Source organism: Gallinula chloropus (genome assembly GCF_964237585.1).
Source record: "Gallinula chloropus genome assembly, chromosome: 3".
In the NCBI taxonomy this organism is placed as follows: Eukaryota; Metazoa; Chordata; class Aves; order Gruiformes; family Rallidae; genus Gallinula; species Gallinula chloropus.
Window position 1 is genome coordinate 10537102 of NC_140087.1, and position 16971 is coordinate 10554072.

At 41.7% G+C, this 16971-nt stretch overlaps 1 protein-coding gene across 3 annotated transcripts in view; it reads left to right on the plus strand.

Moving 5' to 3' along the window:
* Positions 1-16971, plus strand: part of CDK19 (cyclin dependent kinase 19) — a gene marked incomplete at its 5' end in the record, with an annotated part of 123502 nt that overhangs the window by 98563 nt on the left and 7968 nt on the right. For all 3 annotated transcript variants that reach the window (XM_084261241.1, XM_084261242.1, XM_084261243.1), the window contains 5 exons: positions 6459-6602; positions 6839-6908; positions 10462-10534; positions 14335-14432; positions 15952-16030. In XM_084261241.1, the coding sequence (XP_084117367.1) occupies positions 6459-6602; positions 6839-6908; positions 10462-10534; positions 14335-14432; positions 15952-16030 (464 nt within the window). The remainder of the gene's footprint in view (positions 1-6458; positions 6603-6838; positions 6909-10461; positions 10535-14334; positions 14433-15951; positions 16031-16971) is intronic.

Consider the following 16971-nt stretch of genomic DNA (forward strand, 5'->3'; position numbering starts at 1 on the left):
GTAGTTAATCTGTAGTCGATATAGTAGCAGTCTTGGTGACACAACTGAAGAGTTAAAGAATTGCTGATAAAAAAATATGGTACATAGGATTTGGGGAGGCAGAGGGGACCATTTGGGTAGACAGGCACTGAAAATCCTTACAAAAGCAATATAATATTGGTAAAAGTTGAATTCTCATCCTGTATGGTACAATTGTTGGTAAGATTGCATTTTCCTTGCCTTGAAGATTCTCTTTATCTTCAGTACATAGGTTGCAAAAGGAAAATGCAAGGTTGCATATAGAACCATAAACTTGGAATTTCTAAATTTTTGGATGTGAAGTCCTGTAGATTTTTTTTTTGCGTGAGGGGACTACGTAGGGCCTCTGGTCCAATTGCCACTCCCCATATTGAATCTATTGTATCTGCATTGTCAAGCAGTAATTTCAGTGTAATGTTCCAATCTAGATAATGTGTCTAATGCACAGCAGAAGTCTGAAATCACATGGTTCAGGATCTCTATTTAATACTGATATAGTGAGGAATAGAAATCTAAGCAATAAAATAAGTATTTTAGCGATGTAAAATAACTCTGTTTAGAGAGTGATGAAATCCTGGCACAGCAAAGCCCTGTAGAAAATTACAGTTGACATCAGAATTTCTGTTAAGATGCTTCATAATTTTTGAGGTTGTAGTAATTGAAATGAACTAGATTCGTAGAACAAACAAGCAAAGAGGGCTGCTTACTTAAAAAAAGCTAGGATGGAGGCATACAGGTAAAATAATGTGCAAGGATAATAGATTTCATGGCTAATTTGAATTACTAGGGTCTTGCCTTTAAAAGTCTTGAATTACCTTGACTCAGCATCATGGTATGGGAGTTTATGCACTCTTAAAATAAAAACATTGCTCTTAGATATGAATTTGGTTGGCTGCAAGCATCCTTCAGGCTACCAAGGGGTATTCTTTCTGTCTGCAGAATAGTCATTTTCATGGCTTTACAGTACAAACTTCTGTTCTTCTGTCAAGTTCTGAAAGATGTTCTTTGCTGAAGATCAGGATCTATTGCCTAACTTACCAATGAGTAATTGGAGATTTTGGACCCTTATCCCACTGACACTGTTTTTAACTTCCCTGTGAAAAGCCTGTTTGTCAAGTGTAAATATTTGACCCCATTCTCAGATCTTCATAGAAAAGTGTCACATTTAAAAGGCTAGTAACTACTGTTTCCTTGACTTTTTATTTTGCTGCCTAAAGCTTAAATGAAACATACTCCCACTGAGACCTTCACATAGGAAAGGGAAATCCTTTCCTCTGTGTGTGTGTGATAGCAACAGGTATGTTCTGTTAAAGTTTTTGGACCAGAAAAATGAGAAATTCCCCTGTAAAGGTACAGTGTTTCTCTAAATCTAATTTATAGTTATTTAAAACCAGTATGAAACACTTTTTCTATAGTGTCTCTGTGTTTCTAGGTCACTGTATAAAGATGCCACATAAGTTTAGAAAGTGCTGCTGTGCTCAGTGTAAGAGGTACAAGATGTTTTTATAAGCAGTTACGCCTTTTCATCAAAACAATTGATACTTATTTACAAAAAATGAGTTATGTGTTTGCCTCCACAGCCTCTATTCGGGTTTCCAGCTTGTTGGTGAGTTTATTGTCCTTGCCTCCACTTGAAAGCTTTGGCAAATAGTACATGAGTGTAACCCTTATAGTTGGCCCAGATTGCCTTGCTAGGCTAATCCCTTAGTTCCCCTGGTTGTCGCATTAGCCACTGATGACATAGAGAAGTTGTATTCTGGCATTCCTGTGCTCTTTGCTTCCTTTACCAGCATTAGGATGTGTCCTAAAGTCTGGATTTTGTGTGCAAAACAAACACACAGACCAGGTTGGTGGAACTACTGATGCTGCTAAACCAAACCTCGCTAATGATGAATTCCTCATATCAATGGCAGCTAAGCAGATGTTTTACAATTCATGAACTAACTTTCTTTAAAAGAGTTTTATTGAATTACACAAGACCAAGCTCCATAAAGTATTTATTTTCTTTGATATAGTTAAAAAACATAAAATAGTTCCTCTTGGACTCTGTCCTGTCTACAGTGAAACATTTAATTAATATGGGAAAAGATGTTTCATTTTGAGAATCGAGGCTATTGCTCAATAAATTGTCTTATTGTCTTACATAGTCATTATATTCTTAAAGAATGTTTCCAAAATATTGTAACAAATACAGCAATGAGATTATTGTGCCATAGAAAGGAAAGAATACATGAGCATTTGTCTGCTTAATCAGCCCTATCATTGAAACAGCTATGTCAGCATCCTTTTGTAATCGTTCCTTGGCTGCAGTGCTAAAGTAGACCAGGGCATGCAGGATTTTCTCAGCTTTAGTAGCTGACCTATAAAGCTATTAGAGTCCCAGGTTTTAAAACTGGGGCATGGGCAGCCATACAAACACTCAAATATTCTAATAATCTGTGCACCCAGGCATACACGTGGGAAGTCTGTTTGCTAACCACGTGCCACCATCTTTAAAAGGCGATTTTTTTTCCTTATATAAAATTCATAGAATCATAGAATGGTCTGGGTTGGAAGGGACCCCAAGGATCATAGAGCTCCAACCCCCCTGCCACAGGCAGGGACACCAACCTCCAGGCCTGGATCTACACAAGGCTGACCAAGGCCCCATCCAACCTGGCCTTGAACACCTCCAGGGACGGGGCATCCACCACCTCTCTGGGCAGCCTGTTCCAGCACCTCACCACTCTTTCTGTAAAAAACTTCCCCCTAATATCTAATCTAAACCTTCCCTCCTTTAGCTTTAGTCCATTCCCCCTTGTCCTGCCATTATCTGCTCTTTTAAAAAGTCGAATCCCCTCCTGCTTATAAGCTCCCTTCAGGTACTGGCAGGCTGCAATGAGGTCCCCCTGCAGCCTTCTCTTCTCCAGGCTGAGCAAGCCGAGTTCCCTCAGCCTCAAAATTATGTAGTACTTGAGAAGTACTGTTAAAGTGGAAGGATATTTCACTGGTGAATAGGTTTGAAAGGGACCTGAGCAAGCTGTTTTGTGAGGAGCCTAGGGAAAGGGGTATGCTACAAAAGTATGAAGGCCTTTAGTGCCACCCTTCTTTCTGGAGCCAGGAGGCAAAATTACCTTGCATTCAGGTTCAAGTGGGGGATCTGGAAGTCTTGGAGGGCAAAGTAAAAACAAATTATCCACCCTCTCACACCCCAAAAAAAACCCCCAAACACAACCAACCAATCAAAAAAAAAACCCAAGTAAAAACCTTTTACCGCAAATCATTCCTGAAACCCAGTGATAGTAGAAGAGACTGTAGGAGACAGAATCATCCTTACAAGAATGGTTGTGTTGCTCTGGTAAATGTATTGGGATCCTCCAGGGACATCAGATGGGAAAGCATTTAGTATCCAGTGCAACCTTGTAGGACCTTTGTGTCCCAGTTTTCAGTTTAGTTTGGCTTTGGAGCAATGAGACAACTCAGCCTCTTGATCATTAATGGAGGGGGGAGCAGAGAACCAATTACTGGAGCATTTTTGCCACTTGCTTTCAGTGGTTGCTTTTAAAAAGAAATTTTATTTATAATGAAATCATTGTGCAGCATTATAAGGAATTCCTCTTGTGCTAGAGGCAGATGATATGCACTAGAGTAATAATGCACTGTACTTGGAAAATACTGCTTATGTGTTTTAGCTTTGCCCTTGCAAATGCCTGCTTCTGAGGGGCAATACTTCTTATTTAGAGTAGATTTGGAGGAGATGGAATGATCATTAATCTCTGTTATAGACCCTGAACAGAAAGCATATGAAACAGCACTAGATAGAGAAATCGCTAATTATTGACAAATTTTTCCATAGTTAGAGCTGAAGTTTGTATTTGGTTGACTAATGTGCATGATGTATGAGATAAAGACCTATTAGGGCTGCTTGTATTGACAGAGCTTTTAAACTTGCCAGAATTTAACGAGGCGTTTCTGCTAGAGAAAATTCCACATGTGATAAATAATTACTGTAAATGATGAATGTTATTAAAAGAAAAGAGACTAGCCAAACTTGGCAGAAAATCATTGACTCTGTGAATGGTTTCAGTATGTGCCAAGGATGTGTTCAAGATCAGGTTACATAAAAGTTAGATTCACAAAGGGAAGACACTGACCTGCTTGAGCTGTGAGGGCTATAAGGCCTTTTCCAGCTGTTTAGCCTTCACTTAGGGAGATTAAGGCTTCAGGTTTTCTGTACTAAGTGTTTTGTGTTACTTTATATTAGTTTTTTGAAGCTGAAGAGTATCTGGCAAGAAATCTAAAAGGTTGACCCCCAGCACTATGGACTTCTAGAGAACATGATGACTGAATAAGTATTCTCATGCTTGGCCATCCCATAGAAAATACATCACCAGCTGGGGAGCTACCAGTGTTTATTCAGATGTGACTTTCAGTGGGTACCATGTGTGTCTTTGTGAATTCTCAAAGGGTTTAAAACATGCTCTCTGTCAGGAAGTGGGGATGCATTGCCACAGTGGTCCTGCTCTCACACCGTTCATCTTGTGGAATAGAAACAGAGTTTTGAAGTTTGTTGTGTCCCATCAGGGAGATTTCCCAGCTCAGCTTTGCTGTCAACAATAATACTGGATTTTTCTTCCTTAAAAGAAAAAGGTCAGCCTGGACAGAGCAGCAATGAGTAGAAGAACAAGCAGTGCCCAGCTGCTCCCTCGCAGTGAGCACTGCAGAAAGCCATGAAAACCAAGAGGGCTGCAAGCCCTTTGGCCTCTGGATAAAGCATCTCCACAAGGGTTTGCTGTCTAGTATGAAAATGAGTGCATAGCTACTGTTCTTCAAATAAATTTCCGTTCTCGAGTAGATAATTTATGCCTACTACCCAGGCAGGAATTGTGCTTAATATGATACATTAGCTGCTTGAGCAGACAAAATCTCAAGAGCTAAAGATCTTGTTTTCATGCAGATAAGTCTAATAAGAAAATCAAAGGAGGATAAAACCCTGAGAAAGTGAAGTAATGCACGGAACAAGGTATATCCTGTTAGAACTGTAAAGTCTGAATGAAATGTTACCAGATTTTCCTGTAAAGGAAGCAGGGAGAAAGAAACACAAATTTGGACACCCCGAGCTCCACAACTGTAACATGATGGAAATGGAACTGGCCTGTTTTGGCACAGGAGTGATGGCTCTTTTTTCATTCCCTACATGGAGGGCAGTGCTTTTTGGTTCCTTCAGGAGACCGTGTGTCTCAGGCGATGTGGGCTGAGCACCACTGCTGGCAGCAGGTGGGGTTTTGCATCTCAGGGTAGTTGCAAGTAGATAACAAATGAGAGGCTTCTCTTGTCGTTCTGTTTAGTCTGAAACTAATGTGCCAAACTCCAGTTTGGTAATTTATTTTAATCTCTAAGACAAATAAAATAAGGGCAGAATGTTTTCTATATTTACACGCTCAAAGTCAGCAGTCGGAAAGGTTTCCTGGGTCCTCTAGTTCAACCTCAAGTACTAAGCGAGTCTCCACACTCTTGTTTTCAGCAATCTGTGTTCATTATTCATACAATCTCAACATCTTTTTCCAGAATTCTATCCCAGGCACGTATTTGTCAATGTAGCAAATCTATTTCTTTTCTCCTAGTAACCTTCTTGTCACCGAGAAATCCACATTCCCACTTGAAATGCATAATGCAGCCTTTGGGTCGCATAGAATGCTAAGAGGGTTGGCGATAGGAGTAACTAGAACAAATTAATATAATCTAGGAATTTCTTATGTAAATGAAACTAATGTTCTTGCCCACAGTAGATTTCATTTTGGAAAGCATATTAACAAGAAATTCTTGAAACAGAAGTTGTTTTCAGTGTGTTGTGCTGTTATTTTTCTGTACATACATGAAATGTAGATAATACCATTCCAGTATTGTTCCAGTGGGAGTCAGTTGTCAAATACGGTTTCTTTTTTCTTTAAGTTTGGCAATCACTCATCTACTTGCTCTTCATTAAAATTAGGGTCTTGTTTCTCCATTTTTAACTAGCTTTGTCTAAACATACGAATCATTAGTCTTTTCCTCCTTGGTATTTGTTTGGTTATCAGTTACCTGTTTGGAATTGTTCTGAAATCTGTGGTAGAACTTTTCTTTCAATATATCTTTATGGAGGGTTTATGATTTGGTTTTGATAATAGTTATGTAATCAGTAAATATTGTATAGGTTTCTACCATAGACTGTGAATATGTTGTGCTGGGCTGACAGTGTATAACTTGAAACGGAATTTAGAGACTCTTAATTTTGATTGAAAAAGCCACATGTCAAAATTTTATCCTTTTTATGTATTATATTAATGTATTATTTTTTTTAAGTATTGAACACAATTGTACTGTGAAGCATTTTATCTTGCTGTGGTTATACAAGTGCAGAAACAAAAATCAGAGTGATGAAGTAGAGCAAATTTGCATGAATTATGTTCCTTCTTTCTCAGATATTTGGGCGATCGGCTGCATATTTGCTGAACTATTGACTTCGGAACCGATATTTCACTGTCGCCAGGAGGACATCAAAACAAGTAATCCTTTTCATCACGATCAGCTAGATCGCATTTTCAGTGTAATGGGATTCCCTGCAGGTAATTTATTTTCATTAAAGTGTCAGATGTATACTGAGTTGATTTTTTTTTGTAAAGGAAACGACTGGTTGTTTGTATAGGTGTGAAGCAGCTGTCAGTTTGATGGATTTGGAAATGCTGACAGTTATGGAACAATAGCACTGGGCAACTACTGTAGTTATTTCTTCTCCTGTATTACTTAACCTACACTTTCAGAATTGTAAATGCTTCTCCCTTTCTTTTTTTCCCCAACAAAGATAAAGATTGGGAAGACATAAGGAAGATGCCAGAATATCCAACTCTTCAGAAAGATTTTAGGAGAACAACGTAAGTGATGGCAACCAAACAACAGTTCCATGAATTTAGCAGATAGGCAGGAATTGGCTCCTATCCTCTGGTTTATTGGGGAGGGGATTTTGGAGTGTTGGGGTGACAGCTGTCCTGTCCGGAGTTGGCTGGTTTGCTTGAATGGTGGCCTCTCCCTCAGCAGCTTGCTGAAAGCATGGAGTGGTCTCCTCATTTCTATAGAAGGGATCATCATAAATGCTATTTACTCTATGGCTGGCACAGGCAAATAAGTTGACTTAAGACACTTGTATTATCTATTCAAGATAACTTCCTTCATTTTGTGTGAGAAAGAATAGGGAAGCACCTCCCTGGTCCTTCTGACCAGTACATAATGCAGAGACAGTAAGTGTTGGGTAGAAATTTCAGTGGAAGGTAATGTGTTCAATAGGTTGTGATGCAAAGCCTATTTGGGATCTGAGAATTTTCTACTTTTAGCGTTCCCTAGTGCTTTGGCTAAATTAGTCAAGTGGTGGTGACAGATCAGAGGGTGTAAGGAGTAGAACAGACTCTGCTCTAAGGCAGAGGACATGGATTCAGGAGTTTGGGATTCTGTTTCCAGCTCTGCTATGAATCATAAATTACTTAGGTTGGAAGAGACCTTTAAGATCATCAAGTCCAACCACAGGCTAACCCTCCCTAGTCCACTTTTAGACCATGCCCTCAACCACAACATCTACACACCTTTTAAATACCTCCAGGGATGGTGACTCCACCACTTTCCTGGGCGGCCTGTTTCAACACTTGACAAGCCCTTCAGTAAATAAATTCTTCCTGATATGTAACCTAAATCTCCCCTGGTGCAATTTGAAACTATTTCCTCTTGTCCTATTGCTTGTTACCTGAGAGAAGAGACCAACACCCACCACCTACCACACCCTCCTTGCAGGTAGTTGTAGAGAGCAATAAGGTCTCCTCTAAGCCCCCTTTTAAGGCTAAAAAGCCCCAGTTCCCTCAGCCACTCCTCACAGGACTTGTGCTCCAAACCCTTTACCAGCCTTGCCCTTCTCTGGACACACTCCAGCATTTCAAAGTCCTCCTAGTAGTGAGGGGCCCAAAACTGGACACAGTACTCAAGGTGCTGCCTCACCAGAGCTGAGTATAATGGAACAATCACTTCGCTACTCCTGCTGGCCACACTATTCCTGATACAGGCCAGGATGTTGTTGGCCTTCTTGGCTACCTGGACACACTGCTGGCTCATGTTCAGCCAGCTGTCCACTAACACCCCCAAGTCCTTTTCCTCCAGGGAGCTCCCCAGCCACTCTGCCTCAAGTCTGTAACACTGCCTGGGTTATTGTGACCAAAGTGTACGAACCTGAACCTGGCCTTGTTGAACCCCATAAAGTTGACCTCTGCCCATCAATCCATACTGTCCAGAGATCCAGTTCCCTCTTCAGAGCCTTCTTGCCTTCCATCAGATCAACACTCCCACACAGTTTGGTGTTGTCCGCAAACTTACTGAGGGTGCACTCAATCCCCTTGTCCAGATCATTAATAAAGATGTTAAAGAGGACTGGCCCCAGCACTGAGCCCTGGGGAACTTGTGACCTGCTGCCAGCTGGATTTAACTCTGTTCACCACAACTCTCTGGGCCTGGCCATCCAGCCAGTTTTTAACCCAGCAAAGTATACCCATCTAATCCATGAGCAGATAGTTTCTCCAGGAGGATGCTGTAGGGAACAGTGTCGAAGGCTTTACTGAAGTCCAGGTAGACAACATCCACAGCCTTCCCCTCATCCACTAAGCAGGTCACCTTGCCATAGAAGATCAAGTTGGTCAAGCATGATCTGCCTTTCTTAAACCCATGCTGATTGGGTCTGATTGCCTGAGTGTTCTGCATGTGTTGCATGATGGTACTCAGGATGATTTGTTCCATCACCTTCCCCAGCACCGAGGTCAGGCTGACAGTCCTGTAGTTCCCCAGATCCTCCTTCCAACCCTTCTTGTAGAATGGCATCACATGTGCCAGCTTCCAGTCAAGCAGAACCACCCCAGTCAGCCAGGACTGCTGGTAAATAAGGGAAAGTGGCTTGGCAGCACTTCCACCAGCTCCCTTGGGTGTATCCCATCCAGACCCATCAACTTGTGTGGATATAAGTGGCTGAGCAGGTCACTAACCAATTCCCCTGGGATTATGGGGGCTTTGGTCTGCTTCCCATCCCCATCTTTCCACTCGGGGGTCTGGGTATCAGGATACTAACTGGTCTTACTACTAAAGACTGAGGCAAAAAAGGCTTAAAGTACTTCAGCCTTTTCTTCATCCTCTGTCACAAGGGTTCCTCCTGCATCCAGTAAAGGGGGGAGATTCTCCGTGACCCTCCTTTTGTTATTAACATATTTATAGAATTGTTTCTTGTTGTCTTTTACAGCAGTGGCCAGATTGAGTTCTATTTCGGCTTTGGTCCTCCTTATTTTCTTCCTGCATAACCTCACCTCAGGCCTGTAGTCTTCCTGGGTTGCTGGCCCCTTCTTCCAGCAATTGTAAACTCTTTATCTTCTTGAGCTCCAGCCAAAGCTCTCTGTTCAGGCAGGCAGGTTGTTTTCCCCACCGGCTTGACTTTCAGCACAGGGGAATGGCTTGCTCCTGCCCATTCAGGACCTCATTCTTGAGGAGGGGTCAGCCTTCTTGAGCTCCTTTGTCTTCCAGGACTTGCTCCCAGGGAACTCTATCCACTTGGCTCCTCAACAGCCCAAAGTCTGCCCTCCAGAAGTCCACGGTGGCGGTTCTTCCTTCCCCAAGAATTGAGAACTCTATCAGTTCATGATCGCTGTGCCCAAGGCAGCCTCCAGCCATCACCTCATCCCCAAGTCCTTCTCTATTCATGAACAACAGGTCCAGCAGGGCACCTTCCTGAGTGGCCTCACTCACCAGCTGTGTCAGGAAGTTATCTCCCACACACTCCAAGGACCTCCTAGATTGACCCCTCTCTGCCTTGTTGTCTGTCCAACATTCTGTTCACTGGCTTTCGACAAGATATGAAGCTTATCTGTGCATGAAGCTTATTTCTTTTGAAAATGGCTGTAGATAACCTCTGCATTTGTAGATTAAAGGCAAGGCACAGGTCTTTTGTACTTGGGGCTTTTTTTAGCTTGGACTGTGTGGTTTGCTGCATGTTGGGCTTGGAAGGACAGAATGGTAAACTAACTCCTCTGCCAAACTGTGACTGGAAACAACTTCATAGCTTATCTGTTGTGCTGTTACGAGCTGCTGTAAGCTTTCTGTGGTAGAGTTGCTTTAGAAAACTGAGGTATAAACTTCAAGTTGAGTTTCTCTGTCCTATGTCCATGTCAACAGCTTATCCATACCCTACAAAAGTTGAAAATAATCTGTACACAGTTGATACTACTACTGTTAGTAGAAAACACAATTTATGTGTGCAGCTGATAAATACCTGACATGTTTTCTGATGGCAGTTCTCTTTACAGTTTACTTGCTGAGGGCTGACAAATGTTTTTGTGATCACTTGGTACAGTTCCATATTCTTAATGTTGTATTATATCAAAAATGTCTTTGTTTAACTGTATTTTTCAGATATGCCAATAGTAGCCTCATAAAATACATGGAGAAACACAAAGTCAAGCCTGACAGCAAAGTTTTTCTTTTGGTAGGTACAACTTGAAAATCACTGTGATGGGATTGAAATGCATTTCTAAGGGTAATGTCTGAGTCTGTTCTTCTCTCTCATCTAATGAACACTGACATTAAAGCAGGCTGTTTATTATGAACTGGCCGTTTTGGAGATGTGTTTGCTTCATCAGCATTCATGCTGAGGGTGTGCTGAAGCTGCTGGTATTGAAGATCTGAAGGTCTTACTAAGATCTACAACATACTTGCGTACCCAGCCTTACCCTTAGGTCCTCTGTGCAAACAGGGTAGTGAGTATTATGTATCCTGTGATGCTGTGTGGTTTCAGAGAGCTAAAAAGTTTTGTGAAGAAGGGAGAGGGGAAAGGACAAATGTATTTCCTGTAGTAAGAATTCTTTTTTTGCCCCTTCCTTTTCTTCCCTCTGATAGTAGTCTGCCTCTGTTCTGTGGGTGACTCCAAACAATACCTCTGAACATGTATTTGCTGGTTACCTAGTTGAGTCACTCATTGTAAGTGACTACAGAGTTGCCCTGTCTAATACAACATCATTTCTGGATGCCTCTGTGATGACTTAGTGCTGTCTAAATTTAGGAATTAAGTTCAAAGTGACTTTGGTAGTGCTGTGAACAGGGATTTTCTGTATGAGGCTGTTAGAGCAGCATGAGTTCTGATGGTTTGTTTTCGTCACTAGTTACAGATTCAGTATAGCAGTCTTCTCTAGGTCCTGGCAAAGATTTGCTCTTTGACTTGTTTGTAGCTGTTGGATGATGACACAAATAGGTGTGGAAATAGAATAGATTGGTCCCAAGTGGGTGAAAGGGAAACATTCACCTAAGCACGACACTTCAAGAAAAAAATAATTAAAATTTCTTACACTCAACTTACTGGGCACATACTGGAGTGATCTGAAGGAAGATTTCAACTGAAAAGATGACAGTTGTAAATGACATTGTTTGTTAGCACCTGAATTTCCCCCTGTTTTCTTACTAAAGGTGGAAGCTACCAGAAAGCCTGTTGGAAAGGCAGAGAAGCAATTGGGTTGCTGTCAGCTTATATGGCTAATTCTTCAAGTCTATGAACACAAAGTTGAGAGTCAGCTTCAGTGGTTAGGCTACTTTTTCAGGGGGAAATATTAACCAGATGTCTGAAGAATGCAAAACTAACTAGGGTGGTAATACTTTTTTAAAATTTTTTACACATATATATACACATACCAAACTTTTCATGGTGAAGAAGTAAGACAAGGTTATTACAGGGTGACTGAACAAATAGATAGGTGTCTACCTATGTATTCCCCTATATAATTGTGAGAATGAGAACTGAGATTTCCACAAGTCTAAGAGCTCTTTTCTGAACATCATGAAGAAGATGTAGTTTGCTTAGCTGGGTAGGTCTCTTAGTCCAATTTTTCTTCAGTGTTCATAATCAGGGCTGAATAAGGGTAATTTAGTGATCAACCCCAGAGATAGAGGCTGATGTCAAGTAGATTGGTCTCCCAGAGCTCTGCATACGAATGACCAAGAATATGGAACAACCTCCTTGATACCTCCTCATTGCTGCACTGTGGTCTAGTCCAGATACCTAAATTGCCATAGCCATGCTACAGCAAAGAGGCTCAGTAAATACTTACCTAGTGAAAGATCATAAAAACCAGCACAAAAGGTGTGCATTGTTCTTCCAAATCAAGAGATGAGAAATGTGTCAGCTAATGACCTCGGAGGTACATGTATTCTGAAGCAGACCCCTGAAACTGCTTATTTATATCCAAGGTAGTTATATTATTTTTTGAGGTAACCTCCTTCTTGCAGGGTGACATCTGAAGACGTCTACTTTGTCAAGACTTGGTGCTTATGGGCACAGAAAGCGTGGCACGGAGAGAAAATAGGGCATCAAATAGACCAGTGCAGGGTAACAAGTGACTCCCGACAAAGAGGAGGGTATTGTGCCGCTCTGCTGATTGACATTGAATGTTAATATCTGTATCAAGGGCAAAATATTTTCCATCCAAGAAAAGACAACTGTTCTTGCCATCGTGGAAAAGTCACAAGCGTAGTATTTATAGCTATTGCATCAGGCCAGTAAAGCCTGACAGCGAGCAATCTTGAGAGCTGCGGAGAAGTATGAGACTGTTGATGAAATACAGTCTCACAGGCTTTCTGTGCTCTGTTAGTAGCTCTTACCCTGAAAGCAAATTGTGTCCAGTCGTTTTTTAATTGACTTTCTTAGGAGCGACAGAAGCTGCTGAAAACCAGACCTCGTCAAAGAAAGTAGGTTGACAAGTGGCGTCACTGATAGGCAGGGTGTCTCACCCGGAGTGATGCTGTGTGTGGTGTGGACAGACTGATTATGTCCCCTGAGGCCGAGGGGCATCGATCGTTGAAAGGTCCAAGGTATCTTGAGGAGTTCTGCTGTGGCCTTATCTGTGAATGACAGAGAATGCAGGTCATGTCTGGAGGCAGCTTGTGATGAGGGTGCTGTTTGGCAGAAAGCTGGAGGAGCTTTCTCTTGAATAGCACTGCAACAGCCAGTTCTGATGGAGGAGTCCAGGGAGCAGAAGCTGGTGTCCTGTGCTCATCTGTCAATGGACATATCTGGTACTGAAGACCAGGACTGGCTTTATACAGAGCATGAGTGTGTGTCCCTGCAGTCATTGTGGAGAAACTGGGAAGAAGGAATTTGCACTACCTGTAACAGTGTCACAAGCCACTAAAACTAACAAAAGTTTGTGGCAAAAGCACATAAGACCTTATCTGTAAAACAGGGGTAACCACAACTATTGACAAAGGAAATACAGGGAATCACCTCTCTTGATGAGGATACGTGCATTTACCAAAGCTGTTTACTGTCCCATAGATACAGAATTGTATATCAGGGTTTTTATTTATTGGAACAAAAAGTCCCAAACACCCATGCCAAAAATCACATCCTTTTGCTGATTGTCAGGGAAATTTTGTTGGAGGCCAGGAAGATAGAGTTTGAGCTAAGATGTTCTTTGCAAGAAGGGATTTTTTCACTGTTGACTGGAAATAAGAATATTCTGTGAGAACAAGATACTGTATGATGTAATTTAAACACCCAGATTTCCTACTGTGAGTTTATCAGAATGTGATAAATAAATAACTAGAACTGCTATGTTATCCCTATAATTCCTGTTTTATACTGTTAATATATCATAATCCTCTTTTATAGCCTGCAGCAGTCAACAGCATTTTAGCTAATAAACTTATTATTGCATTCCTCCTAGCAAGGAAGAAAGGTTGCTAGGAAGGGTCTGCTCCTCCTCTTTCTCATTTCAATGCCAATTAGAGTGGGATTGGGAGCTGTGTGAGTGGCAGAGTGCTCTGACTGTGGAGTGTTGCCAGTGTAAGTGATGAAGATTTATTGGGTTTGTCCCTAAAGTGATACAGAGAGTCCTGGTCACATTCAGTCTCTTCTGACACTTTTTTCCTGTTGTGTCAGCAGTACTGAATGCTATAAACATTACACATGTGCCACAACGTCACCTCATGATTTAGAAATGATGCTTTATGAACTTGTAATAGCTGAATTAAGTGTTGCTTTAGCACAGTGGGTTTGGCTGTAGCAATTAATATTGCCTGATACATGTAACTGTTTCTTCCATGAGAGGAGCTTCACCGCCGTAGTGCTTTGATGGATGTGCATTCTAGTCTTGGGAACTTTACTGAACAAGCAAAGCTTAGACTTGTCTGGACCAGCCACAAATAATTTAACAATCTGCAATCCAAGACATATAAGTCATAGTTTGAAAAGTGATAGTTTGATAAGCGTTTTGTTATTTTTAATGTTATGCTTTGCAGCTTCAGAAGCTTCTTACTATGGACCCTACAAAGAGAATTACCTCAGAGCAGGCTTTGCAGGACCCCTACTTTCAAGAGGATCCTCTGCCTACATCAGAGTACGTATTCCCTCTTCTGTGCTCTTCAGGGGTGTCTTCTTTCTGCTAAATGCTAATGCCTGAAAGTGAGGTGACAGCTGAAACTTTCAGAGATACCCACCAATATCCCCAAGAAACAGCTCAGGCATGCTCAGTGGAAACTGTAGTACTGAAGTGACTGTATCTGCTGGTAACCCAGCACTGCACTAGTGTTGTATTCTGGACATACTACCAAAGCCAGTGTGACAATATTACTGCAGGATTTAGAGAATTAACCTGTGCCCTGTTCTGTTCTGCCTTACACAGCCTCAGAGAGCCCTGTTCACCATTGCCTGGGTTCGCTGTGCCGGTCCCTAGGACTAGGACAGTTCTCTGACCTACAGCCCCTTCCCATGCCCTCAGGGTATCAGTATGAGGAAAGAAAAGTGAAAATATCAACGACTGCCTAAAATCCCACAGGTCCCTTGTTTGTAAGGCTTGGCAGTACAGATTTCATGTCTATATATATCTCTTTTCTTTTCATGAAAAATTCAGATGATATATTCAGTTCCTACTGGTGGACTTTCATCTTCCAGTTTCCCTTCCCAGTCTTTATAGCATTGTGATCTGTAGGAGCTGGATGCAGGGAGTCTTCCACCTTTGCTTTTACTGCTTCCTCAGCTAGCAGGCAACACTAAAAGGAGGGAACAGCCACTGGCCTGCAAAAGGAGTCTAGTTGAGACTAGTTGGGTTGGGGTTTTTTCCCTTTCTTTTTCTTTCTCTGTTGGGATAAGCCAAACACTACATAGCAGCTAGATTGGGAACACTTTAAAAAATCATGTCACCTTGATTGTATTCTGAATGCTGGCATGGAAATCTAAGAAACTGATACTGGGCAAGATCTGCTGTATTTTTTATTCAGTGCTTATCTGATACTATCCTGTGTAGAGCTATAGCTCCCCATGGATTATGGAACAACATTATGATAAAGTCTCTGCCATAAACATTAAGGAACATTCTAAATCCTGTTAGCCAGCCAAATTTAAGCACTGTCTTTTTTTTTTCTCTGAACAAGACTTGATAAGCTAATTTAAAGTAACCCTGCAGTTGTGCTTGGCAAATATATTTAAGCCCACTGTAAGCCAAGGTGGGCTCATGAGACATTAATACTCTTTGGGTCAGCCCCTTCATTCAGCGCTCCATGCACGTTCCAAAGAGATGCTGTGGCACCTCCGACATGGTGTTTGTTCATTTTGCCATCTGGATCAGCAAGTGGTTGTTCTGGCATTTGAACATGTTCAACCACACCATGATGGCTAAACAATGGCCTCATATCAACAGCAAAGAGATCTGACATTGTGATCAGCACCGAGCTGCTGGTATCTGCTTGTGCCTTGGGTGCTCACAGTGCCTCTCACTTAGAAAAACAGGACTCATGATATACACGAAATTAAATTGTGTTGTATTCACCTGGGTTAGTATTCAGTATGAGTATTGGTGTTAAGTATATGTATGTCATATGTACATAGTTGTTGAGTGTTTACTGTTTGCTGTGTTTCAGTGTATTTGCTGGCTGTCAGATTCCATATCCTAAAAGAGAATTCCTTAATGAAGATGAACCTGAAGAGAAAGGGGATAAGGTATAATAAACTTATTTTTTTCTTTTTTTTAAGTGTGCAATAAGAAAGAGCTGTGGTGCTACCAAATGAAAACCAATGTAACATGAAGAGTTAACCGAAAATGTGTTTTCCAGGCAAGGCTCTCAAGGCTCTCTTAAAATTGCTTCCTAGACAGATTAAAAGTATCAGATGTCTTTGGGGCGTCTGAGGCAGTATCACCAGCACGGTTTGCCCTGACCTGTGGGGAATGAGCTGGATGGGTTGCTCTGTCACCAGTAGTCTGCTTTCAGCTGCCATCATTTCGAGAGGACCTTGCTACCTCCTCCTGCACCGCACGATGAAAATACATTGTGATCACATGAAAAGAATGGCATTCCCATTGTATGACTGGCATACATCCAGCCATTTGAAAATAGATGGCTGTCAGGGTCTCGAATAAATAGTGGCAGCCTGCTTCTGGCACTACATCAGAACGTTTCATCCATCTGCACACAGTTTCCTGATCGTGTTTTGAGGGCCCTCAGATAAAGGAGTAGTAAGGAGCATGAACTGTTCTGGTAGCAACAGTCTGCTCTGAATACTCTCTTTCCCATAGCCCTGTCGACACGGGTAAGAATTTGTTGGCGTGCCTAGGAAATTTTAGTGTGTGTGCAACAGTCTGACCTGCTTTGTGCCTGTAGCTCAGCCGTGCTACGTGACCGCGGTGATCGTCCCATCGGGCTGTTAAGGCAGGGCAATACTGCCACAGTGTATGAAACAACTTGTTATTCTCCCTTAAAAGTGTACAGTGAGATGCCAACAGCAAGGTATAGCCAGCAAAATGTGATGAAAACAGCCATAAACTGTAATTATCTGAGGAGTACATGAGAAGTGCTGTTAATCTTCTGGAGAAACCATCTGACTGTGTGCATCTTCAGGTTTCAGATTTTTCTGCATAACATGAGTTGAGTTTAAAAGTATGC